Source organism: Netta rufina (assembly GCF_964035555.1).
Source record: "Netta rufina genome assembly, chromosome: 3".
NCBI lineage: Eukaryota > Metazoa > Chordata > Aves > Anseriformes > Anatidae > Netta > Netta rufina.
In genome coordinates, this window is record NC_140125.1 from 34,180,136 (window position 1) to 34,207,267 (window position 27,132).

Below are 27,132 nucleotides of genomic sequence, written 5' to 3' on the forward strand. Positions count from 1 at the left end.
GAAACTCTTAAAAAGCGTTTTTTCAGCCCGGGCCGGCTCCGAGAGCGCTCCCTGCTCGCTCCTACAGCCCCCTCCCGGCCCCACGGACATCTGCTCGACCCCCACCCTCCATCAACTCCCCCCCACCCTTCTTCCTCCTCCTCCTTCTCCTCCTCCTCCTCCTCTCTTCCCCCGGCGATGCTCCGCTGCCCGGCGGGGCAGGCAGGGCGCTGAGCTCCGCCAGCGGCTCGGGGGGCGGGAGGGGGCAGCCCCGGCAGCGGGCTGGGGGCAGCGGCAGGAGGGCGGCTCTTCTACCCCCCCCCCCCTCCTTCCCTTCCCTTCCCCTCCTTCCCCTCACCCCCTCGGGCTGCGGGGATCCGCGCAGCGGGGGGCTCGGAGCTCGTCGCCAGTGCAGAGAGAGAGAAAGAGAGAGAAGGGGAAAAAAATAATAATAATAAAAATTAAAAAAATGGCTCGGCTCGGCTGGGGCTTCCTCCTGTGCGCCTGGGCGCTCTGCTCGCCGGCGCTCGGCGCTCCGGAGAAGGGCAGGCTGCGGAGGATCGCCTACGTGCTGCACCCCGGCCAGGCGGGCTCCTCGGGCAGCCGGCACCAGCGCCCGGCCCTGCTGGGGGGCCGGCAGCAGCAGCAGCAGCAGCAGCAGCGCTCGTTTAACCTCCAGCTCCACGCCCGGTACGGCGGCGGCACCGGCAGCCTGGAGCGCAGCCGGCGGATGAGCAAGCCGCCCGTCCCGCTGCGCCTCAGCCCCGCCGGCCCTCATGGCCCCCACAGCCCCGCCGCCTCCTTCGCCAAGCCGGCCCGCTTCGGGCCGCGGCACAAAGCTCCGCCGAGCCCCCAGGCCAACAGCAGCAGCAGCAGCAGTGCCGGCCTGCCGCTCCGCAACAAGCACCAGCTGCCGGGGTAAGGCGCTCCCCGTCGCCCTCAGCCCCGTGCCCGTCCCTCGGGGGCTCGCCCCTGGTGCTTTGCATCCCGCCCGCCCTCTCCCGGGGCTGGGGCTGAGGGGGGAGCCCCCGCGGACCCTCTCCCCGCTGTGCTCTCCCCGCAGGGTGAACGTGTGCGGGGGGCAGTGCTGCCACGGCTGGAGCAAGGCCACGGGCTCCCAGAGGTGCATCAAACGTGAGTAGCTTGCGATGCTCTTCCTCGGCGGCGAGCAGGGCGCTGCTCCCAAATCCCCGCTGGCTCAGCCTGTGCTGGGGGTGGGCAGCACCTCTCCTTGGCTCAAAAGGAGAAGGAGCTCGGCAGAAGGGAGTGTTTGTGAGGGAGGGGGGGAAGCTCCGAGGTGATGCTTTGGAAGGAGTTTGTGTCGAGCAGGGGTGTAGCAGGGTGAATAACCCGCTGGAGAAGCCAAGGTGGGGAGCGGGGAGCTGCCATGTGCATGCGCTGCCCCATTGCATGTAGTGTCTGGGCTGCCTGCGGTTCCTGAAGCGATGAACAAGGCAAAGGAGATGATGGGTTTGCTCCCGTACGGGAGCGTGCTGCTACTGGGATGTCTCGAAACGCAACACGTGTCCATAAAACAGCCCTGCGTGGTTAGCGCTGTCATAACCAGGTTGTGCTTTCTGATGCAGAACTGGAAGGATCTCGGCTAATTTGGGCAGGGTTCAGGGCTGACTGCAAAGGGCTGAACTGGAGTTATGTTGCCATGAGGTCAGGGAAGAGCTGGAGGAGGCAGGAATGGCATCCCCCTTCAGGAAGCCCTGTTAGGTGTCAGCGAGATCCTGCAGGTCTTGGCACACTGCTGTAGTTTGGCAGGACAAACCTCCGTCCCTGAGAGAGCTCAGTGTTTTCAAGATGCAAACCGTGTTTGGGGGCTTTTACAGGGGGTTTTGTCCCTGTGTGGGATTTTTCACAATAGGGAGCAATCACATTTGTAATCCTCAGAAAGGTTAAGTACCTTTGACCTGCCTGGAGCTGTTGCTGGGGGCTTTATTACAGTAGGCTGTTAAAGACAAAACTGCACAATTTCCGTGACCAACCGAAATACGTATTTAAGGTAGTCCTCAAAATTTACATTTTCAGTTTGAAGTAAATGCTGCCCTGTTAGGCTAGCCACCTCTCGTTTGCTTAATACACTTGACAAGTGCTAGAATGATTTCCGTCAGCTTACATTGCTTGGGACATTGCTTTGAGGCTAGCTGCAGAGCTTACTGAACACCTACATTGGCTGAAAGACTAACAAAATCGGAAGAAAACAATGTAACTTTGGGATGTTCAAAGTCAAAAAGCTATTTAAACTACAATGCTATTGTAAATCAATTTTATTATTTTTTTTTTTTCTATCTTGAGTAAAAAAACAAATCTCCTGTCTTGGCTTTGACTCAATCTGTCTTCCAGTAACTTTTCTTTCTAGATAATTTCAATGCATCCTTTTAAACTTTTGCTTACAAATTAAGTAGTTTTCTTTGCTTTCTCTTGTTTAAGTTCCATGTTTTCAACTTCCCCCCATTGTTATCCAGCTGTTCTTTCTGTCTTCCTTCTTTACTCATTTCTATTTTTAGGTTCTTCAATAAGGACTAAGGCAATTGGATTTTTGTGGGATAGCTCATTTAAATCCATCAGTAACTTTGGGAATTGAAGTAATTCAAGGAATAGGGCAGCAGATAAAGAGTTAAAAGAAAGCTGGGGGGATTTTCTGTTTGACCTTTGTTTCTCATATTGTGTCTCTGCTATTGGGCCCTCCTTTGCATTAAATACTTTTGCTGCCTGCTCTGATGCCTCCCAGCAGTGGTAAAACACACTTGGCTTGAATCTTCTTGGTTTTACCCCTCTTTTGGCAAGCCAAGGGAAGCACTAAATGGCCTGAAATTGTCTGTTTTGTAACTTAGGAAAACCATGAGATAGCACTGACTTGATTTAGCTGTGGAAGATTAGTCTCCCAGTCATAAAAGCCAGATACCTCCTTTTCTTGAACCTCCCGATGTTTCGTTCAGGAGAACAAAAACCCTATAACTGAGCAAATGTTAACCCCTTTGTCTCCTATGAAAATGCGTTGTTTTTTTTATTTTTCGAAGTCCGATAGCAAACTGTCAGTTTCTGAGGAGATCGTTCCAGTTGTGGATTAATTGTGCCACAAATGCAGGCACACCTGAGCTGACTTCATGCAGAGTCAGTTTGGATCTGTCAGGGTTTATTAGCTCAGGCTCAGTATCGGTTTAATAAGCTATTTGGCCTCTAGGGCCACCTTATATTCTTTCGCATGGTGCAAAGCCTGAGCTAATAAACCCCAGACCCGTACTGGCTCTTTCCAGGGCCAGCCTCCATTTGTCTGCATCAGGCTTCCAGCCCCAGAATGCTGAGAGCCAGCTCTGATCACAGGGCTTATTAGCTCAGGTGTGATCCCAGACGGCAGCAAGCACTGCGTGTTTCTGCTCTGCTGCACCTGTGTCAGTAAGCCTGCCTGTAACCCACGGAAATAGGGGGCGGACTGAAGAGGCATGGTCTTGCAGTCCAGGTGTCGTTCGTTTTCTCCACTCCCTTCCTCTTGCTGGAGGTGTTTGCTGGGGCTGTTTCCTCAAGCACGGAGCTGGGGCTGTGGCTGCTGTTCCCTTGGGACTCCTGTCCCAGGCTGGTGGCCACCTGGCTGCTTATAGTGGCAGCCGTACTGTGTTCCCCAGTCCTGGTATGGGAGATATTTCTGTGCAGGTCACAGGTCAGCATGGAGGAGAAACATGGACTTTTCAGGTCCTTTTTGTAACTTGTAGTTTGAAGCTGAACTGTCTCCTGTGTTGACAGTCCTCATGTTGAAGTCTTGTGGTCTGTCCTCAGAAGGTGAGCTGTGTTCCTGTTAGCAACCTGGTGAGAGTGCCTGCCATACCCAACTCTAGGCACGTAGATTTTCTCCACTCTGTGCTTAATATTTCAGTTTTACATTGTAAAGATTTATCCTGGGAACTTTTTCAAACTTGGTGTGACTTTGCTTGTGAAGAAGTGCGTAATTCTAACTACAAACATAAAATCATAAAGCTCAGTCTTCAGAGTATTCAGAATTGCTTTACGCTGGGAAAATGACTTCAAGCCTTCCAAGAAGACCTTTTTGAAATGTTCAGAACATCCACCTTTGGGTAAAGATGAAGGTGGCAAAAATTCAACCATGGCAATCAACACTTTGGAAGGTTTTAGTCATGTGAAAGGGTTTATGACTGATTGTCTTACAGCTGTAGTTATCGGAGGTTATGATCTGTGTAAGAGCAATAATAAGATACCACCAAGGCTGGAGATGCTGTGTTTTGTTAATACTTGTTGCATTACTAGAGCATTATACAGACATTAATCAGCTCTCCAACGTGGCTGTAAGGCAAGTAAAACCTAGAGTGTGGGTTCTAAATTATTTATTTCTTTTGTGGAAATTGAACCATAGGTTAAATGTGGCCTTGGACAAGTTATAACAACTGACTGGAAGACCTAAGCTGGAAATTAGGAGTTCCTGTCTCTCAACTGCATGTTTATCTTTTTCAAACCTCTTGTCTCCTATCTACTTGCTCCTAGATTTGTATTGGTTAATATTACTTGCTACAAAATATGCTCTTCTGTTTGTCTTTTTCTTAATGATTACAAAGGATTGTATTTCATGTTGGGAAGTCAAGAAAGAAATTGTCTATTTTATGCAGGACCCGATACCTCCAAAGAAGTTTTAACTGGACTGCCCCTTGTTGTAGTAGTAGACACCTTCTGAGGTCTGTAATGTTTTGTCTGGAGTATTAATGTGAAGTGTTTGTGAGCATTCTCAATGTAATGGCACTGCCTGGAGGAGTTCTAACTTCTGCTAAAATAATGGTGCAAATTAACGAATGTTAGTGGGAAGGAAAGAGCTGGATGTTAAAGGAATGCTGAAATGTGTGAGCTCCTGTGCAGAGGAGTAAGGAAGGCTCATATCGGTGAGAAATTGGGCTTGGCAGGGTTATGTTCAGTGTGAAGCTCATATAGGGAGAGGAATGACTAACTGCAGAGATGCAGAATCCATGTGTATCATCCTTGTCAATTAAGAAAGGAAAAAGGCTGCCACCTTTGTTAGCTGAGAGGGTTGTGTGGGGCATGCATGTGTTCTATGGATGGGCATGTGGTGAAGATTTGGGAGCTGGAGTCGGGCTAGGTTCTCTGACTGGGGCCGTGGGGTTCTTTCCTTTCCTTGTTGTGTGCCCAGACACTGTGCTAAGGTCATCAGAAAATAAGCCGAACGATCTGTTGTCTCTTTATTATTAAAAGATGATTTTGTTTATTCTCTATTCTTTTGGAAGACTTCCTGACTGAATGTTAAGTAAATGTAGATAAGCAAGGCCTGATTTCTTTTTTGGAATAAGAAAATATACAACAATAGAGTCTCCCTTCTGCAGGAGACCAGAAAGCTGTGCCAATACTCGCTTTGAGGAAGGTCCCTTTGTTCACTTCCCAAATCTGCATGGCCTCTGCTGTGTACTGCTGTTCAGCTGTCCCGTCCCTAAAGCTTCAGAGCTATGCTTTGGGAGTTCACAAGCGACAGCTCCATCCCTCCATCAGGGTGAGGGCACGTTGGCTTAGCCACTGCTTCCAGAGGTCAGTTGTGTGGGGCCTGGCTGCAGTATGCATGAGGCCGCTTCCAGCTTGTGCTCCTGACTCTTCTTGTGGGACCTGAGGGAAAGGTTGCATGCTTAGGTCTTGTTCTGACCTAGGGCTTTGATCCACACCTGGGAACTTAGAAGCATACATGGGTCCCACACAGTTTAGAGGTAAAGCTGTGTGCCACTCAGTATTTTCATATTGGTGGCTGAGAATCTCCTGTCTTCAGCTCAGCTCTGAGAAGTGGTGGTATCCAGGAGAGCTGTACGTCTGATGACTGCAATGAGTACTTCAAATGCTTGCAGCTGTGTTTCTTGGAGGTTTTCTGGTCATAAATGGTTCCCAAGGCTTGTTCCTAATCAGTGTCGTGGCTTTGAGTTTTACCAAGTTCTGTTAATTTACATTGTGTATACAAAGCCCAACTACAACGTACTCTTCCCAAATGTTTCTTCTTCACATTTGGAGATCATCATCTCAGTAAAAACAGTATCAATCTCCTTCAAGTTATGTCAAAATTGAATGTTTGAATTTCAGAGAGACATAACTTCTGTGACCTCATGTGACTCACTTATGCATTAGTCCCTTATAATTTATTCTTCGATGTTGCTTTAAAAGACCCTGAAATTGAAAAAATGAAAGCCATTACTTGAGTAGCTGATTTTTTGCCTGTGCTGTGGCTACTACTATAATATGTAAATAAAACTTTTAGTTTTTGTGTAAGAGGAATAGCCTGGCTTGTGTAGCGAGTCAGCCCTCCGTGACAGTTCCACGTCACTTCATTGTCACTTACTGTCCTTGGGAAGGAGGAAAGAAAGGGAGGTTCCGGATTCCTGCTATCGCTGGCCTTGTCTACGTGAGTGAGCAGCGTGGACTAATTAATGCAAGCAGATCTACAGGCTGGAACCCTTGCTTTTGATGACCCGAGGCCCATGGTATACCCGCTTCTGGATTTAGTATTTATTTTGAAGTAGGTGTAGTCTGTTCTCACGGTGTGAGCGCCGCTGTGAGGCTGAATTCCATAAGGTGCATTCTTGAAGCATTCACTCTTTTGATGTAGCTGTTTAGATATTTTTTGTCCAAGTATATTTTGTCAGGATCTAAGATACACATAGTTCCTGTGCCTTAAGAAGGCCCCACAATGTGAGTAAAACCTCAGCAAGTGTGATTGATCGGACTTGCCTCAAGAGAGGATCCTGGTGCAAGCTAAAGCCTGGTGCAGGCATGGGGCTCCCAGCCACATGCAGGAGTAGGAGAAACCCACCTACCGTTTTCTACGTGACCCAGGTGTTATTTTACTGGGAGCAAAGGAGGTTATGATGATATTATGGCCTCTATCTACTTTATACAAGTACTATGTGTGTGTAGATTAAAAGGAAACCAAACCCACAACAAAAAATGCACAGAAAAAAGAGCCTTCAAAGACATTTCTGTAGGGTTTGTGCTGCCGTACTGGAGCAGACAACAGATTTGTTGACACAAACTGCTACAGCCAGCCATCAAAGAAGCAGAATATACGGTACAGCTGTAGTAAATGTGCTGATGACAAAAAGTCTTAAATGCTTTCTCTGTTAAGATATTATCAGAGGGAGCCCAGAAAACTGGTTGTGTTTCTGTTTTCCCCTCTTTCCCCCTTCGGATTTGTCAGCTGTGTTTACCTTCAGTGTGCCTGCAGTTTGGAAGCGGTGCAGAAAGCTGTGTGGGCTCTGGGTGAGCGCTCTGGTGGACACAGTGATGCTGCGGTGCTCTCCTGGCTTTGCTCGAAGCAGGGACAGCATCAGTGCTGGCAACCAAGTGATCCTTATTGTACTCACCTCACCCTCGTGTGGCACAGCCTGGAGCTGTTCCTGCCTTCAACAGCTGTGCCTCTTTTGTCCCATTTCCCAGACAGTGGCACTCGTGCTGTAGGGCTGCTCTTCCTGGCAGCAGCGTGCATCCTCCTGGGTGTCCCTCCTCTCCCATGCAGGTGGGAGCACAGCGAAACCTGTGGGATCAGCAAGCCTCCTGGACTTCAGAAAAGAGTGAATACAGCAAGCTGTAGGGTTCTGCACTCCATCAGGTCTTGGAAAGAGGTTGGGTGCAGCATCCCTCTTCCCTTCACAGGCTCCACTGTGAAGTGCTGCATCTTAGAGACTGATCCTGCCTCAAAGCAGGTGCAGATCCCCTAGGAGTTAGGAGGTTGGTGGAGAAGGGTGCAGCTCACCCTCAGCTGACTCCTTGTTCAGATATCGCCTTGCCCAGTGTTAGCAGACTGTGGGTGGTTAGCAGACTGCATGGGTGTCTCCCCACGTTTGTCACTGCACACAGGAGAACAAGGATTTGGAGTTATCAAGTTGAGGTACTTATTTAAATACAGAGCTAATAGTAGTTCTGCTCAGCTGTGCTCTCTTTGTGAAAAGCAGTAATCCCTGTATCAACCCAGGGTTCTGGAGAGCTGCCCCCTGATGGAGGGGCATTGATTTGTCCTTTATTAAGACTTTTTTTTTCCCCATAATTTAAGTCAATTATTTTATTATCTCTAGATGGCAGTTTAGACCTGGATTTCTGAAGAAGCTCAACTACACAGTGAAATTGTATTGAGAATTGGTTCGGTTTACAAAAAAACTTCATTGTTCTTAACATCTTAATTACTCTGTGATGATTAATAGTCTTTTTCTCTGGTATTTCTTTTCTGTAACACTTCAGTTGTCTGAATCCTGCATCCAGTTAGAATTTTTCAATTGTTTTTTTATTGAGTTTCTGTTGGTTCGTTTGAATTCCTGTGTATTTTTTACAAAGTATTTTGTAACGAATTGAATAAACAGCGTAATGAGGGAGAGGTTAAAACAATTAAAAGGATTGCAAACTGGAGCATTAACCACTCCAGCAGGCAAGAACAGCATCTAACATGTAAATTTTCTGGTTTCCCTAGCTTAGTCCACTCTGTAGTGAATTATCCTTTGCTGTTGTTGATACAGAAATTAAAGAATATATAGTATATAGCATGTGAGAAATTAAATTTTGTGCTGTCAGAATATGTATAATTCCAATCTCAAAATATTAAATATTTAAAATGATCTCCTAGATTTTTCAGTCTAACGTAATTTATAATGTATAAACCCCAGTAAACACGATGAAAATGCCAAGTACCAACTAGCAGAATGTGTTCTTATGATCAATAAAATGTGCCCTTTTTCAAAGGCCTAGCTCCAGCAATATTTGAGTATAGTTGCCATAAATTTCTGATGTATTGTAGCATTTAAAGGTCATTGTATGAAGATATATAGAAAGTAGTAGCATGATGACCACATAACATACTAGGAGAGAAACTTGATTTTTTTTTTTAAAAGCACTATGTATGCCAGAGGTATTGTTTTTTGTTTCCCTCCTTTCACGGAGTTCATGTTTATGTAGTCATCCATGTCAATATAGGAATGCTTCAGATGTTTGAAGTGGACCAGTGAAGAATTCCTATGTGATGCATGCTTTTATTTGAAGTATATTTAGGGAAAGAATTTCTCTAAGACCATGTAGTTATGATAAGAACAAAGTTCCTGTGTAGGAAGACACAGATGGTCATAGTGTTTCCTCCATTACTCATGTAGAGGTCGTGCAGGCTTTTTGAAGTTAAATAATCAGCAGAAATGGCATTAAGTAAATTTGACTTTTCATAGGATGCTCTCACAACGTGGTTGTCTCACCCTTGGTCACAAGTGCCTCTCTCTCTGTCCTCCATGACTATGTAGACGTGTTAAATGTACTTCAGCTAAAATTCAGCTGTTGAAAAGTGTTTGAAGAGAGATACTCAGATGCAGAAGTAGATCCCTGGAAAAGCACAAGATGGTGAGCACCAAATGTTCCTTCAGTTAGCTTTTGGGTTTCTAGTCTCCAGTGTTGCATCCTCAATCCTGAGTTTTGCAATGCTTACAAAGACTTAAGACTCAATGTGGTATCCAGAATAAAAGCCTTCAAGTATGTGGTGAGCTAATCAGTAGGGCGACCAACAGGAAACCATTACAAACTTTGCCCTTCTCCAGGATGTCGGCACCATATTCAGATTTCTCTGAGGGAGCCAGGGAAATGCCTCTTCACATTCAGAACCCCCAGCTCGTAGCCTCTCAGGAGAGACGGGGCCCTTCCCTGCCTTTCTTTTGGTATCAGTAGGGGGGTCATCGCTCTGTCTTTCAACACAGCGGGAGCTGGAGGTGCCTTTGTACCGTGAATTTTTATTTAGGATGCTCACTCAACCAAGATGTACTTAAGTTTGGGTTTCTTGTGTGCTTGAGGAATAGTAATCTTGAATTAATGAAATGAGGCGGTATTTGCTATGCCTTTAACAGCCTATTCCTATGTTGAACGTAACCAGAAAGGATTAGTAATATGTCATGGGCGGCATGGACCATGATGCATACAGAACCAGTGTTTGCAGCAATTTAAGCTGTTGGAAATTGATGCTTAAATATGTGTGGTTAAGAAGGGGAGGAAAAACAACAACCATACATTAAAATTTACATTCAAACAGAGAGGAAGGATCTACTGGATGGGCTCACTAAATGTGCAACACTGTTCATTGTAGTGTAAACATTGTATGAAATTATTAGATACACAGGAATGACCATGACAAATGTTTGTGGTCATTTAAGTACAAATCAACAGCACTTGCTTGAAAAAGGAGATCCTTAAAGGTGGAGCTGAGGCAAAAAGGTTAGATCTGCAGGAAGACTTTGGGACCATTTAAATTGTTATTGCGAGTTTCTCATTAGAAAGTACTCTTCTCTAAATTTAGTTCTCCAAATGATTAATTCTTCCAAAATTCTTATTCTTTAATTCTTGCAAATGAAGAAGATAACTAAATTGTTGTGAAATCCAAGTGATGAACATCTACATGGGAAGGCTTAATGATCTTAATCTGAGAACTGTCAGGAATTCAATATAAAAGTTTCTTCACAGCAAATGACTTGTACCTTTGTTTTGATTATCTAGAAAGGTATGAAAAAGTCTTGGATAAAATATTAGAACATACTGAAGTTTTTATACTTACTGATTTAGTATACACAATTTTGCTTAATTTATTAAGTTTTAGAACATTCCATAGCAACATATTTTCAAGGTGTTATAAACCTCACGTTTTAGGACTTGGTCCTGCAAATATTTATGTGTTTTTAACCAAAATGACCTGAATGCATGCCCTGAAAAGTGCATACGTGTAAATCAGTACAAAATACTACATGCAGATGTGTTGGAAAGGTCTTCCAAATTTGAAGCCTCAGGGTAGTACTGTTGTTTTATGCTCTTTTTTCTCAAAGAATGCCTTAAATACGGCCATACCAGGCCTGATAGGTGCCCCTGTAGCCCAGTATGCTGTCTGTGATGGCAGCAAGCAGTAGTTCATTAGGGAAAAATGCATCAGTATTTTGGGATAATTTCACAGAAAAATGTGAGATTCAGTGTCTGGTGATTCAGGAATTTCAAAGTGATTCTAGTGATCCTAGTACCCCGGGTTAATTGCCCCCTCTCTGCCACGTGGGCCACGTTGAACCTGTGGCTAGCTGTGTCTGCATGGTGCTCTCAAGACAGAAGAGACGATGTTCACCTTTTTTGCTGTTACTTATGAGTTTGGAGCCTTTTTCCATACTTCGTTTTCTGTATCGAAGAGCTCTGGGGAACCTTGGCATGGTTCACACAAAAAAGCTGTTTCCCACCTTTGATCATCCCAGTTGCCCTTCCAACAACCTTTCCTGGGTTCTACTGCCAGGAAATCCTTTTCAAGATGAAAGCACCAGAATGGTATGCAGCAGCCCAGGTAGGGGGAGCTATGGGTGCGTGTGTACAAAGGGGCCTTATAGTGCTGTTCTATGTTGTTACTCCTGACTCCTTATCCAACAATTCTTAATGCTTGTGTTTTTTTTCATTGTGTCTGAGCAATGAGCTGATGTTTTTATGGAGCTACTGACAACGGTTCATTTGAGAGTGGTAGTGGTCTGCTTGAAGATCAGCAATTTAACAATTTAATGTGAAGTTAGGATTGCTTTTCCCCAGTGTGTTCACATTTATCTACACTGAATGTTATTTGCAATTTTACCGCCTAATTGCTTGAGGTGTAAAGTCTGCAGTTTTACACAGTTCATCTGCATCCTTATTGACTCAAACAGCTTGCTACCTGAAAAAAATCAATACAGCTCATAACTTAGGCTTGGTTTGTATTTGCATAGCACTCTTTGTGTTGAGGAAGAGCTGGAACGCTTTGGCCCCATCAGGGATGGACAAGCCACAGGGATGGGCAATTCTGAAATGGCCTCTGAGACTTCACATCTCTAACTCAAGTTTGTCTGTTGTAGCAACTCTGAGAACAAATGAAATGCAATGGTGTATCAAAGACAATAATGAAATGCAATGATGGATAAAAGCTTTGTTCAGAGAACAATCGTAGCTCATAATAAAACCATCCATGGGGGAGCAGGATGAGTAGACTGCAACTCCGAGAGAGAGCTGAGCAATCTGAAATGGGCTGGTTAAGCAACAGCAGCCTGTTAGTCACTGTTGATTGTGGTGTGCGTGACTCAGTCACGTTATGAAGGGATTTAGAACAGGGTGTCTCTGCAGGTATGAATTCCCCTTAAAAAAAAAAAAGTCCTTGATGCGTATCTAAAAGGTGTTGTTACATGCACAAGAGTATATGCGATGTTGGACGTGTGCTGCTCTTCTGAAATGCTCTCGATCATTTTCTCTTTATCAGAAAAGATCCCTATGCAAGTCTCTTCTAGAAGTGCCATAGGGGTAACTTAAAGTAATCATTTCACTGTTGCACTGTTAACTTCACTGCTGTTTTTGCCAGGAACTTTTGGTTAGTGCTGTTTCCATCTGAAAAAGAAGGCAGAACTCCATAACTACACTCTGTGGAGAGTCGCTTGCTGATCCATGGATGTGCTCCTGTGGTGCAGCAGTTGCTGCCATGTAACCACACAATGAGAAGTCTGTTGTCCATGACCATACCATGGCAGGCAGGTGGGGCTTGCCACACTGGGAGAAGAAAAAGCAAGAATAACAAGCAGGCATTTATTAATTCTGCTGCGTATGGGTCAAACTTCCTTTATTTTTAGTAGGTACAAATTGCATGGCCTTAAAACTCCCCCCCCAAAAAAAAAAAAAAAACAAAACAAACAAAAAAGCAACCCTAAGAAGCCTTGTGTTCCTTCACCAAGTTACACCTATGGGAGGTGAGGCGAGGTTAGTTATGTTGCCTGTGGCCAGCTTCCTTGGCTCAAGAAGTTGTGGCTGCTGAAACTAACAGGCTTAAAAAGCAGATCAGTGAATTCCTGGCAGAAAATTCTGTTGAGGGCTATTAAACACAAAAACAGTGCTCTTGCTCAGAAATTGCTGAGCCTCTCACCGAAGGCTGTAATGGTAGAAGCTTTTATTGCTTCTCACCCAGTTCTTATACCCATCCTTAAGTAGCCACCTTTACCATGGGGGAAAGAGATGAAGTGCATCTTTGATCTGACTCAGTAAGGCCAGTCTCATTGCTTGCATCTTGCCAAGCTTCATTTTTGAACTTGTAGTTGTGACCACAGCATCAAGCCTTTCATCAAGCCTCATCAAAACTTTTTAACAGGGGTGTACAAGCCCATTTTTCAGTTTCAAGCTTAATTCTTCCATATTCCAGCTTTTGGAAGCTTCGCTTTATGGAAAATAATGGTGTTTTGAGTTGGATGTGCCATTATTGTTGTCTTCAAACAAAATAATTAGGTCATGCATTTGGCACATTACAGCTGTCTTGAATGTTTTTAAAAATAAACTGCTGTATTGTATCAATTAAATGTTCATTTTAATTCTTTCCTAAAATGTGATCCTCTTCTTGATTTTGTGATCTTCCGTTATACAATGTTCATGAAGAACTTTGATCAAAGGGTCAATTGTTGTGAAGAGCGAATGAATCGGTTTTCCAACCTGCTGTCACGGATCACATCGTTTGAGACAAACTGAGTCTAACATATTTTCTGGACCTGCTGATGCTTGTTTTGTTGCAATGCCAGGTGTTAGAGTAATGCAGTTCGTCCTGCAGAGCCTTGTATGCTTTATATATCTAAACAAGAGAAACTTTGCTTATGTTGCTGTCAGTGAAGTAAAACTGAGTCTGCTTAATATTTTTTTTAAATTAAAAAGTAATTCCAAAACAGGTTCTACTTTCAGCTGCATAGTTTTAAACTCATTGCAACCTTTTTTTGTTCAAAGTGAACAATTAGGTTCACTTTGTAAGTGATTAAGAAGTTTTGTTAGGCTTCTGCAGCATAACTTTGGTTCCTAACCACAGTTTAAAAAAAAAAAAAAAAAAAAGCCCAGCATTTTTCTCAGAAATGTCTTTTATGCAGTTATGAATTTTTATTTCACGTTTTGAGAATTAGGAGATAACAGACTGGTTATTTTGTTCCACTGACACTGTCCATCGCAGACAGACTTGCAAGCTTCATCACACGTTTAATTTCAAGAAACTTGTTGAGAAGCCTGTAGGCTTTATGGATGCATGTCCATAAATCTCAAGAAATATGCTTTCAATATGAACTTTTTTCATGTTGTAAAAATTGGATTTTAAAACTAATTTTTGCAGAAACCTTTCTTTCTTTCTAAAGCACTACAGACTGTGCTCAAGCTGTTTCCCTGTGATCTCTACACTATGCTTACAGGTGACCAGGGTGATGGGGTCACAGTTCTGGTATCAGAGTCCCTCCAAAGCCTCTTATCATAGTGCTGTCCTCAGTGAGGAATAATTCCTTATGAACACATCTCTGAGATTTGTATTACCTGGTTATTTCTGTTTGAAGATACCTATCTGTATTGTCACTATCTGGTAGCGTATTTCCCTCCAGACTGAGGAAGAGAAAGTCACATCAAAAACATGGCAGATGAAATGACCTAAAATGTGGTGCAGGTTGTTGTTTTCACTGTATAGCTGTCAGATTTAGCAGCCTGTTTTCAGTGTTTTGCACTGCAGTAGAGAAAACAGTTGCTTTGCTAATGCAGCTATTTTCATATTACATGGAGCAGGAGATGCCACGTTTTTGTTTCCTTTTTGTCTAGGCACCAGGAGTAGCAGAGACCTGTTAGCCAGCAGCAAGAAGATCTTGTGTGCTTTGTTCCAGTGATGAACATTTTTTTTCCTTTCAGAGCAATCCTGAAAGGGGACCTCATGCATAGTTGTGGAGGTGTGTTGGAGTGGCCTGGTTGGCCTTTAGTCATATGTAACTAGAAATACAGGTGTTCCCTTCAAAGAGCCACATTAAAAAGGGTTTTGAAGCGGTCCTGCTGAATGTCTGCTTTCTTTTTCCGTGTGTAAAAAGAAATCTTTCAAAGGGTCTTGTGTTCTTAGATCTTTGGTTATCCTGAAGTGTTTACTTTTAACACTTACCAGTATAAGGGATAAGGGAAATCCAAGGGGTGTCCAAGGATGTGTTCAGCAGTTGTGTGGTTCCAAGCCCTGGAAAGGTTGCGCTCTGGCTTCCCTAGCTTCTGTGGCTTTCTGGTGCATCGCGATGCTAGTTTGCTTTTTTTTTTTTGTTTATTTTTATTTTTTCCCCCAGGTTTTTCAGTAGTTAGCACTACTATAGTAGTTGTGGATCTTGAAAAATTCCCTTTTGCTCCACTTCTTTGGTTAGTGAAACTTCATTAGAATTTAAGGTCTCAGTCTGTTTTCCAAAGATATGATCCGTTTCAGTCATTTGTGAATTTTTACTGCTCGTAGCAAAATCTAGGTCTTGAAGGCAAGATGCAAGGAAGAGTTTGTGTATCATAACATATGCTTGTTGTAAATTCCTTCTCACGTTTACAGTGAAAATTTTCAGCCTTCTGGCAGTAAAAGGCAATACATGCTCTCCAAATAATCAGAAATATACATAAGCAAATGACCACTTCTTGTTCCCAGGGAGATGTGCAATATGTAATCCAGCTAGTTCAGTCAAGTAGCATTCAAGAGGAGATGAATTGCTGACCAGCACATGGAAGGGAGTTTACGTGTGAGAAGCACATGGTGTAAATGAAGTTGTGTGTATGCAACTCTAGTGCCCTGTGCACAGATGGTATACATGATACATCTGTACCAGCTGATATTATCAGCTGACAAGTTGCACCAAGCTAACACAGTTCCACCCTAGCAAGTTTTTTTTCAAATGTGTGCTTGTATGTTTGCTTTATATTTGTATATAAATGCATGTATAAAAACTTGATTGAAGTGCCAAGTGCTCCAGTTTGAATTTATTTGGAACAGGGCTGTGTACTTTTTTTCTAAATTACTTTGAAATTGGATATTCCTGAGTATGGTATAGTATCATATGTTATGGCTTATGATACGGTGTTACCTATTTTAGTAAAACCTTTACCTTTTGATCTGGCATATTGTTTTGTCTATGTAAAAAGATCTGTAACAACATCAGAGGTATGCTCTGTTTGAAGGGGCAAAATGTGTTGCTCAGCAATGTATCTTCTTGGGAAATCTTCATTGTATAGCATCTCTAAGACAAATGAAAAAATAATTTTGATATTTTAATTCAAATTGTATTTTGCTATTAAATTTAATCCTCTTGATAAGAAGATACTGTTTTTGCCATCTTAGTGTTTAACATTCTCCAAATATAATAGCATTGTAAGATGAAACATCCAAAATAAATCCTGAAATGAGGCACATACCTTTGCAGTGTTATGTATACATATGATCAGCAGCTGCTTTTGCTCTTTTCATTTCGTCTGTAAGGTTTGCTTCTTCTCAATAATTCTTGCTCATTCTGAATGGAACTGATCCTGTTTTAACTAGATCTAGGAGATGGCCGTTGCGAGGAGGCTAATTATTCAGACTCCCTCTGTAGCCAGTGGATAGAGCAACACAAACAGAGCGTAACTAATCCTGTGTGAAGCTGGGTATCTAGAAGTGAATTGTCTTTTGAAGAAACTTATCGCTCTGCACTGGCGGTACAAAAGAGCATACAGCAGCTAGTGCAAGATAATCACAAACACCTGTCTCTCGCAGCCCCTAGGTATAGCTATGTCTTTGCAGGATCAGTTTGTGTGTCTGCTTTTTCTTTTTCCTGCCTTTTTTTTTTTTTTCTTGTTATTATGGTGGTAATTTCAGAGGGAATTGCATCTTGGCTTTAGAGGGGGAAGGGTTGAATCGTTTCATGCCTCTGCAACATTTTGGTCATCTCTGATGTGACCGTAATGATTCATTCTAGGTGCATATAAGGGATCTGTGATTTTAAATAGTAGCAGAATGAATCCAATCTTGGATCTGCAGTAAACTTGTATAATCTGCCTATTTTTGTTTTCATCAGTATGCATTTTGGTTGTCATAGTATAGGGAGGGAGCATGCAGGGAAAGAGTACAGAAGACTAACAGATTTTAAAGAGTTCTGTATTTCTTGGTCTTAACTTGCACATTTCCAATTTATTTTTTTTTTTAACTCACCAACATTTTACTTTACTAAACTGTTCAAATGTTGTGCATGTATTATGTAGGAGAGCAGTAAAAGCCGTTCCAACTTACAAACTCTTTTGTGGAGCTTAGCAATGTTAATATTACTTCAATTAATGCTAACAATTAACACTTTTTTTTTAATTGTGGGGTGGGCTTGCATTTCCTGTCATCCTATTTCACAGGTACTTTTTAAAATGTCTTTTTGTAGCTAACTGTGCACCACCATGCCAAAATGGAGGGATGTGCCTGCGACCTCAGCTTTGTGTGTGCAAGCCAGGAACAAAAGGCAATTCCTGTGAGGACACGGTCATGCAAGACACATCTTCCACTGAAGGCCGGAACCCTGTTGCTCCCCCATGGCCCATACCCCAGCAGGCTGCCCAGCAGACCTTTTCTCGAAAGGTGCAGGTCCCACCAAAGGTTGGCCCTATGACTCAGATGGCTTTCACCATCAAGCAGAAGCCTCCTGTTGGATTACCTCAGCAAATGCAACCACAGTAAGTGCTTTGTTTTTATTTTTGCTCTTCAAGAAGTCCAATATATTGGATTTATAAAATGTTGTTCCTTGCAAATGTTTTCATATAGTCACACTTGGAATCTTTCACTGATTTTTAAAGAACGTTTTATTTTAACTCGAAGACTTCTAAGTGGCTCTTTGTGAGCCAGATCTTCTCACCAGAATAGAATATCCCTTAATATCATTCCGTCATTTTTTTCCTTAGAATAAAAGTGCTATATTAATTTCACAGGAGTTATTCTTAATTTATGCTGCTGACTTATTGAGTTTAATCAACAACAAATTCCCAACACTGCATCCAACACTACATAAATGGGGAGAGTAAGATTTTGTGTGTGTGTTCTGGTTTCTCCTTTCTGCTATCAATATACTTGTGTCCCCTCCTCCCCCTTTTTTTCCTAGTAACGTTTTTAGTTTTATTACAATGGATGCTTCTGTTTGCTTGCGTTTGAGGTTTAGGACTGCAGCTGCCTGTCATAGGTAGCAAAGAAACACCCCTGTTGTTGGAGAGTTTTTCCTCTGCCTCCAGGCTTCAATGTTACTTTCATTAGTTGAAATACTTCAAATTAATCTGAAATTTCTCTAACTATAATGTTGCTTATTTTAATGTGTCTGACCGTAACTTGTTCCAGGGTTGCACATAATGTGGTGGGGTGCACAGAAGCCTGGCGATCAAATTGAGTGGGCAGTTTTAACGTGTCTGCAGCTGCTGCTGTACTTCCAGATTCAGGTGAAGTCAGGCAAAAAGTGTTGCCCTCTGAAGATGTCACTTTTGGATAGCTGTAATAAGGATATAGTCCATCTTCTAGCCTCAAGAGCAAGATTATTGAGACTGGGAGATAAACTGTTATTTCCCTTGCCCAGAATTATAAAAAGTGAAGCCAGAAGGGCAATGTGGGATTATACCAGACTGCACCTAAGTAGTTACACGTTCCTGGTAACAAAGTACATCTTGCCATACCTCTCCAAGCTGCTTCTGAGAATAGGAGTCACTGGGCACTGCCAGTGATACCTGGTGCTTTCTGGTTACCTCTATTGGGTTCCTTCCTCCAAAACACTTCTGATTCCTTCTAGTGGTGTCCTAGTTTGTCTAACTGTGAGGTCATAAGTAAAAACAGGTTCATGCATCTTGTGTAATAGGAAGAGGAACTTAAATATTTAGATTTCTGTTGGAGTTCTTAACCCCAAGCCAACAGGTTCCTTGAGAAATGTAGAAGATGAAGCAGAATGGGCTTTAAGAACAAATACACTTAAAGTCTTGAAGGACAGAGGAATTGCCACGCAGCTTTAGTATTTTGCAGTACTCTGAGCCCACAGTGAGCAGGGTTATTAGGATTAATATGAAAGGGAAATTACCAGTAAAATAACCAGATTTCTCTGCTCCCTCCCTACAGGCCAGCAGGACTACTAATCCTCAGTACCTGGCTTCTGTGCTTAGCCCCACGAAGTGTGATAGAGCGAATCATTACAGTGAGGCCAGGCAATTCCTATCTCTTCAGTTCTGATTCCTGTGGAGTATACTGTATGTCTTTCTGCCTCTTTCTTCCTTCCTCCACACAAAAGCATTCTCAAGGAGTTCTTCTTCCTATTGCAAGAAACATTAGTTTTCCAAATTGGGTAGTAAAACTTTTTTTTTTTTTTTAAAAAAAAAAAAAAAAGCTGTTCTTGCATGGGGAAAAAAATAAATCTGTTCTTTCACCCACTCAGACTGTGCTTAGAAGGAAGGGGCTTGTGGATGGTTCCAGGGAATACTTGTTTGTTTTCCATTATTCCTGGAAAAGATGAGTTCATGGCTAAAGGGTTTACTTCATAAGAAAAAAGACAATAAACTGGTATATTTCCATGCTACTGTGGGTTGCCAGGCTTTGATGCTCGAAGTGTTTCCAAAGGGTACTTGCAAGGGTGCCATGCTTTACCAAAGTTCATTTCTGATTGCATGAGACAATGTCCCGTATGTAGAGGAACTGACTTCAGACTGAAAAAGTCACATTGTCTACTATCCCAAGAGCCTCTGCATGCTTCCGCAAGCACTGCAAACCCAGGTGGGCTTTGTTAATATGACCCTTCTCAGCCTAAGGATTTTCTTCTAGATTTAAAGAGGCTTTTCAAGGGAAATGGGATTGTTAGTCTTTTGAAATCACATGAAGATAAATCACTTTCAGACAGTTCAATAATAGAGTGGGAGAAAGGGTAACTGAGTCTTTGTAATCATGAGAAATCCAGCTTACAGCCTTAGCAAGAGCCAGACACAGGAGCCAGGGGATGGAGAGAAAATGAGCTGTTTGACAAACCTAAGTGGTTGTATAAAACAAGAAAAAGAAGAAGGTGCATGTTTAGATGTAACTATTGAAATGAGTGCTAGCAGTAGTTCTCAATGACTACCAGGGCAATTTACAGGGCTAAAGGATTCTTGTGAGATCAGGGCTATACTATTCGTGCAGAGCAAACATGCTAGCTCCTGTTTCAGTTCCTCCTTTGAATGTCTTATAATCTCTGTTGTGTAAGGCTGCTCAAATCTTGTAGGAATAACTTTTTCCTGTTCCCACTCCTATAAATGTAGGAAAGGCTATGGCAGGAATGGAATTATCTACTGTTGGTGCAGTTCACATGCTAATACAGGTGCTGCTGTTATGCTGAACTGTCAAGGACTGGTGAGAGCCAGTGCAGGACCCAACCTAGAACACCAAAATAAGCTCCTATGAGAAGCTTGTCTCTACAGTGATTCTGTTTTGCCATCCTCCATTAACTTTTATGGTTTGTTTATGAATGCAACTTTCCTGACTTCAGTCACTGAGATGTGTTCTTACGTGTTTTCGTGGGATCATGGTAGCAATGATATTTAGGGAAGTAGGAAGTTTATTTCTTCCCAGAGATCTCTTTTTGAAGAACAGAGCGCTAAACAGAAGGAAACCTGGAGAGGGATTCATTTCCTGGAATACCTTGGATTTAGAACACACGGACACTGTCATAGCCCGGAGCTGGGGATGGATGTTGTCAGGTACAAGGTCTCATCTTGGAAGAATGTTAGCAAAAGATGTAGATGGCTGTAATTGAAAACAAGTGGTGTCTTGGAAAAAAAAATCTGCTTCTTATTGGAACCTGGTGGTAATTCTGATCTCAGTAACAGATGTGCTTTCTGGTCCTGACTTGCTGTGATAGCTCTCCAGGAACTCCAAGTGTTCCCTTCACATCTCGTTCTCTCACATGTTGGCAACAGCATAGCACCAACAGCTTGATTTTCTGCATTTACCAGCTGTGGGAGTAGAAAATAATGCTTTTTTTTCTTCTTTTGAAGTAAGCTTTCCATTACAGTTTTGAAAATGGTCACCAGAAAGTATAGCATCAACCAACCAAAGCTCAGTAATACGCTTAAATGTCACAGCAGCACACCTTCAGGCAATAGCAGCAGCTTTCAGGAGGCAATTGTCGATGAAATATGAAAGTTTGCTTTTGTACTGGGCAAAGCGAAGCTCATCAAAGGAGGAGAGGTGGATTCACAGCCTTTAGGTGGCAGAATTGGGATTACCAGTGTGTCTAATGCACCTTTCAATGCTTCCTAGGAGGTCCCCTCCAAAACTGTGTTCTTGGTCATGTTTTTACAGGCAAGCAGATCACTTGTTAATTTCAGTGAATCTAATCAACCTGTATTATTTTTTTTCCTTGTCTTCAACAATGTACTATTTTCTTCCGATAGTTCCTTAATTCTTAGTAATTGAAAAGGGATAAATGTGAGATTAGTGTGAATTTAGATTTAAAAAAAAAAAAAAAACACAAACAAAACTGAGAGGAGAATTGGCCATGCTGTTGTGACCCTACTAAAATCAATGCAGCAATGAACAAATGCAGCTCGTGCAGTCTGCTGGACTCGCCTCGCTGTGTCTGTGTCTTTCTTAATTTTAGTATCCTTCTTAATTTCTTTAATTTTGAAGCTGGATATAGTACTTGAGATGCAGTCTCAAAAACACCAAATAGAAGGGAATAACAAGTCCCTTGACCTGCTGGCTATGCTGTTGCCATCACAGCCCAATATATGCTTGGTCATCTTTGCTTCAGGGGTATGCTAATGGCTTGTGTTGGGCTTGTCAAACAGCACCTCAGATCCTTTTCTTTGGGGCTGCTTTTCAGTCATTTCAACACCAAGCCTGTGCTTTTGCACATGGTTGATACATTTCAGATACAGGAGTTTGTGTTTGCTTTTGAGTTTGCAAGTCCATTAATTTTTCCAACCTGTCAAAATCCTTCTGCCCTCTGGTATAACAGCCAACTCCTCCACACTGGAGTTGTCTGCATGCTTGCTGAGACTATTAATTTCCCCTAGACAAGGGGGGGAAAGAAAAGTTGAACAATATCAGTCCCAGTATTGATCTTCTCAGGAAAGTACCTAGTTACTCACTTAACCTCCTGCAAGCTGGACTTCATATGACTGATTACCATCTGTTTAGCCAGGCAGTTTTTTTTTTACCTGCTTTATATTCCAGTTATCCTTGTTTCACCATTTTTTCTCCAAGAAAAAATAGTTAGAAAGTAAAATTATATATATGTATATATAAAATAAAAATCTACAATCTAACAGGAGACTGTCAAAACCCTTGCTAAAGTCTGGCTTAAAAACATCCATCACACTTCTTTCATGCACTGAGCTAGCCATCTCATCGTAGAAGTCAAAAAAAATAAAATAAAAAAAAATAACCCAACAACTTTAAGCTAAAACTAGAAAGTCTGTGATGGCTTCTTAACTTCTGAAAGTTGTATTTCAGTTGTTTTTATTCTCTGTTGGTGACCCTGTTTCCCTTCAAAGCCAAGAACTTGTATGATACCCTGCCTTCTTTCTTCAGAAGAGACCATCTCTTCTCAGGGAACACGGGGAGTTGCGAGGAACTAAACTGTAATTCCAATGCTGATACCTTGGAAAATCTTTTTTTTTTTTTTTTTTTTCCTTCTAGGCAAGATATTCTATATGAATATTCTTAAATCTGCTTTTTTTTTTTTTTTCCTTTTCTTGGTGTAACTCGGGTTTTAATCAGTGTACTTAGGCACATGCATGTGTGTGTGTACTTAGGACTGATACACCTGAGTGCATACTTGAGGATATTGAGTGTGTATAGAAGGGCCTGGACAGATCCTTGGTTAAGAGTGAGCCAAGACTATGCTGTTTTAGGTGCAATTGCAGACTTCTACCTTTGCCTTCAGAGCCAGGCTACTAGGTTCTGCGCTCCTACAGCCCAGTCCTCTAGGATTTATTCTAAGAAAAGAATATCTAAATGCTGAGATAGGATCAGCACCACGTGCTTTGCAACGTCGGGGAACTTCTGCTTCTCAGGCTTCAAAATTTAACTCCAGTGGTCGGAGGTGAGGTTTGTCCATCAGTTCCTGAGCCCTGTAAGCCGCATTGATTTTGAGAGTTGCTGTACCCTTCCTTCCCATGAGTTGAATGCACTCAACAAGGTGGCCTTCACTTTTAAATTAGCTTGTTGCTGAGTTACTATCTTCAAGTGCTACTGGAACATGTTCACATTAATGTTCACAACAGCAAAATACAGACATAACAATGTAGGCATGCTCTGTGTGTGTAGAAATCATTGCCTCTGCTTTTGGAACAGCTTTTCCAGGAAGATCATTATTTCTAAAACTATACTGATGCTTTCAGTTTAGCTGAAAACAGTAATATAAACCACCAATTCAAACATTAGTGTTTTTCAACATCTTTTCCCTAGCTGAAAAACCATGCACCTGGCCATTCAGTGTCTGCATGAAGATGCATAATAAGTGGATTTAATGAGGAGTTAAATGCTATTTGTTGCTGTGTTGCAAACTGGTGTGTGATTCTTCAGTGTGGCTTTTCCACTTCGTAATTTTTGAAATCGTGCTGCTATTATTATTTTCCATTTATTGAGGAAGTATTTCAAAAGGTGTTGGCAAACAATATGTGGTTTAATGCTTAATAGTCCCTAAAATTGTTGGAGTACTAATATATGCAGAATTTCACTTTTTTCCTGGTAGCTTGCTGGGACTAAGGTGCTTGTTTTTTAATGCATAGCATGACAGCACATTTTCAGTTCCAATAAGGAGGGTTTACTTTGTTAAATTTCAGGTTGGGATAACACTTTTGTTGTTCCAAGGCAAAAGTCTTCCCAAGCATTCAAAACACCTGCTTTAAAAAAGAGTTGCTCCATTAGCAACAGTTTGTGATACCAAAACAACTCTTCAATAAATGTTATACTTGCAGGATGCTTTTTAACCTATTCAGGTAGAAGAAATGAGACGTTTTTTCCTAAAAGCAAACTGCTGCACAATGACAGTGATATAGGACATGGATGAACTAAAATCTTTATTTCAACTAGCTGTCTCACTTGGAGCATATAAGAATAATAATCTAATGGGAATCATTTTCATGTCATTTTCATTCCCTTCTCTACACAGCTGTAGGACTAGATCTCAGGAGACTGATTTGGAAAACCGATGCCTATTGTTAAAATACATCTGTACCTTTAACATCCAAAGAAAGAAAACCAAATTGAGAACAGGGTTTCTTGCTGGTCTCAGATATGATTTAACAATATTCCGTGTTGAGAAAAATGACTTTTTCTTTAGTGTTAAAATAATCAATGAACCAGGAATGTTTTCCTCTGTTTTAGGGATATTAGAGGAAAGGCTTAGTATGTTTGTAGATGTCTGCCTTTGTTCTTTGCATCAGCAATTTTGCTTAATATTTTATCTTCAGCCCTTCAAAAATAAGCTGCAGGTATCATCTGTTATTCTTTTTTTTTTTTTTTTGGGGAGGGGGAGGGGTCTTGGGTATTAGTATAACTTCTGTTGTTGTCTAAACACTTAATCTATATTGAGGATTCATTCTTAATAACCTTATTAAATAGATAACAAAGACACAAGGAACCCCTCTTCAGGGGGTTTACTTAATCTTAGCATTTAGCTTATGTAGCAGATAACTAGATGGTTCAAGAATCTTTATTCAGAGAATGGTGTGGGCTGGCCTTAGACAAAGACAGACATATTTTCAGGATTGGGCCTGTCTGATTAATGACAAATGCCTCATTGATTTCTCATCTATGAATAGTTTGCTTGGCTCATGACTTAGGATCCCCAAGAGATATATACTTCATCTCTAATAAACTCACTCTCTTCTTCAGTGCTAGGTCTGAATATTTTTCTTCACTGTGAGCCATGCATTTTCCTACTGAAAAGCAGTTTCTATTTTACCTAAGCTCCAAGAAGGTTTGGTATGCTTCGTTGGGTTAGAAACTGGCTGGATAGCCAGGCCCAAAGAGTCGTGGTGAATGGAGTCAAGTCCAGTTGGAGGCCGGTCACTAGTGGCGTCCCCCAGGGCTCGGTGCTGGGGCTGGCCCTCTTTAATATCTTCATCGATGATCTGGACAAGGGCACTGAGTTCACCCTCAGTAAGTTTGCAGATGACACCAAGCTAGGTGCGTGTATCGATCTGCTTGAGGGTAGGAAGGCTCTGCAGGAGGATCTGGATAGGCTGCACCGATGGGCTGAGGTCAACTGCATGAAGTTCAACAAGGCCAAGTGCCGGGTCCTGCACCTGGGGCGCAATAACCCCAAGCAGAGCTACAGGCTGGGAGATGAGTGGTTGGAGAGCTGCCAGGCAGAGAAAGACCTGGGAGTGATGGTGGATAGTCAGCTGAATATGAGCCAGCAGTGTGCTCAGGTGGCCAAGAAGGCCAACGGCATCCTGGCTTGTATCAGAAACAGTGTGACCAGCAGGGCTAGGGAGGTGATCGTCCCCCTGTACTCAGCTCTGGTGAGGCCGCACCTCGAGTACTGTGTTCAGTTTTGGGCCCCTCGCTACAAGAAGGACATGGAGGTGCTTGAGCGGGTGCAGAGAAGGGCGACGAAGCTGGTGAGGGGCCTGGAGAACAAGTCCTATGAGGAGCGGCTGAGGGAGCTGGGCTTGTTCAGCCTGGAGAAGAGGAGGCTCAGGGGCGACCCTATTGCTCTCTATAGGTACCTCAAGGGAGGCTGTAGCAAGGTGGGGGTTGGCCTGTTCTCCCACGTGCCTGGTGACAGGACGAGGGGGAATGGGCTTAAGTTGAGCCAGGGGAGTTTTAGGTTGGATATTAGGAAGAACTTCTTTACTGAAAGGGTTGTTAGACATTGGAACAGGCTGCCCAGGGAAGTGGTGGAGTCACCATCCCTGGAAGTCTTCAAAAGACGTTTAGATGTAGAGCTTAGGGATATGGTTTAGTGGGGACTGTTAGCGTTAGGTCAGAGGTTGGACTCGATGATCTTGAGGTCTCTTCCAACCTAGAAATTCTGTGATTCTGTGAAATTCCTCTCAGGAATCCAAAGCTGCTGGGTTCAGTTCAGTGTGTAATCAGTTGTTAATGTGACCACTGCCACGGAGGTTTATTACTCATGTTGTCTTACGTTGAATTTTGAAGGTTACTGCTCATCAGTATATGATGAGAGATTTTTTTTGTGTGTGACTGTATTCAGGACATGAATGCAGACTACGAGGAAAGCTAGGCAGTTGGAGAAAGTGGAATTTTCTCTTACTGTTACTGTTCAAACATTGGATTTTACCAGCCAGTATTCTGCTGGAGGGAGGTCTGCAGTAAATCCTTGTTGATTGCCCACTCTAGCAAATTTTCCCTGAATTATCTCATAGGGTTTTAATGAGAAAGGTGTTGGAGTACCGGAGGGTAGACTGGTGGTTAATTTGAAGTGTCTTGTCCACATCACTGTATGTGAAGACGTGATTTCTAGTGTGCTCAGAAGTTCTGTAAGCAATTGAATTGCAACTGCTTGACTTTAAGTAGCTGCCTACATTAAGCAGAGGACCTATTGCTATTCAGAAAACACCATTTTCCTAAAATACTAATGCAAATGACTGCAGGCCAGTAGTTCACCAAAGCATTGCAATTACTTAAGAGAATTTCCCTGTTTGTGAACAAAAAGAGACCCACTTCTTCAGTTGATACATTGAGCTTGCAGGTTGAAGGAAATACTTTGAATAAAGCAGTCTTCGTTACAGCCCTCTTCTCCTACTGCTGCAATCTATAGCTAAAATAAATTTCCTCTATAGGAGTGTACAGAAAAAATATTTTCTTACAAGTTTTGTCTGTTGTAATATATATTTTTTCTATTTGAAGTATGCTCTAAACAGAAAACCTACTGTCCAGCAGAGGACAGTGTTCATTAGAGCCCATACCACCACAGAATGATATTAAAAGGAATTCTCTTTCAGGTTGGGTGCTATGATAAAAGATGCTTTAGGCTTTTAAGGGATTTCATAAACAGCTTAAAAACAGTTAAAACAAAATCCTTCGGGTGTTTTGTGTTTTCTGTTATTAAAGAGATGAAGGAAGATGGAATGCTGTACATATTGTGTCAGAAATGAGTTTCAAAAGCAAAGTCTGTTAAAAGGAAGGATAGACAATACTAGTACATACTATTATGTTGTTGGGCAGTAGGTGGCAAGCTTTGCTTTTCCTTCTACTTGGAGTTTATTTTCGTGTTGCGGAATGCCAGAATTTTGAGAAGGGTGGTTTGAATTCACTGGAATATGTCATTTATTGGCAGCACATTTTTTGAACCATCTATGTTGTTCATTGTGTATAATTGTCTTTCTACTGAATGCTCAAGTGAATCCTCTTTTCTTCAAATGGCAGATGGA

General features: G+C 42.4%; 1 protein-coding gene across 1 annotated transcript in view; it reads left to right on the top strand.

Annotated features, from left to right (window-relative positions):
- Window positions 1–448: 448 nt before the first annotated feature.
- LTBP1 (latent transforming growth factor beta binding protein 1) overlaps window positions 449–27,132 on the top strand; it is a gene marked incomplete at both ends in the record, with an annotated part of 200,785 nt that continues 174,101 nt past the window's right edge. Inside the window, 3 exons of the mRNA XM_084283576.1 lie at window positions 449–897; window positions 1,043–1,113; window positions 17,172–17,460. Of these exons, the coding sequence (XP_084139702.1) occupies window positions 449–897; window positions 1,043–1,113; window positions 17,172–17,460 (809 nt within the window). The remainder of the gene's footprint in view (window positions 898–1,042; window positions 1,114–17,171; window positions 17,461–27,132) is intronic.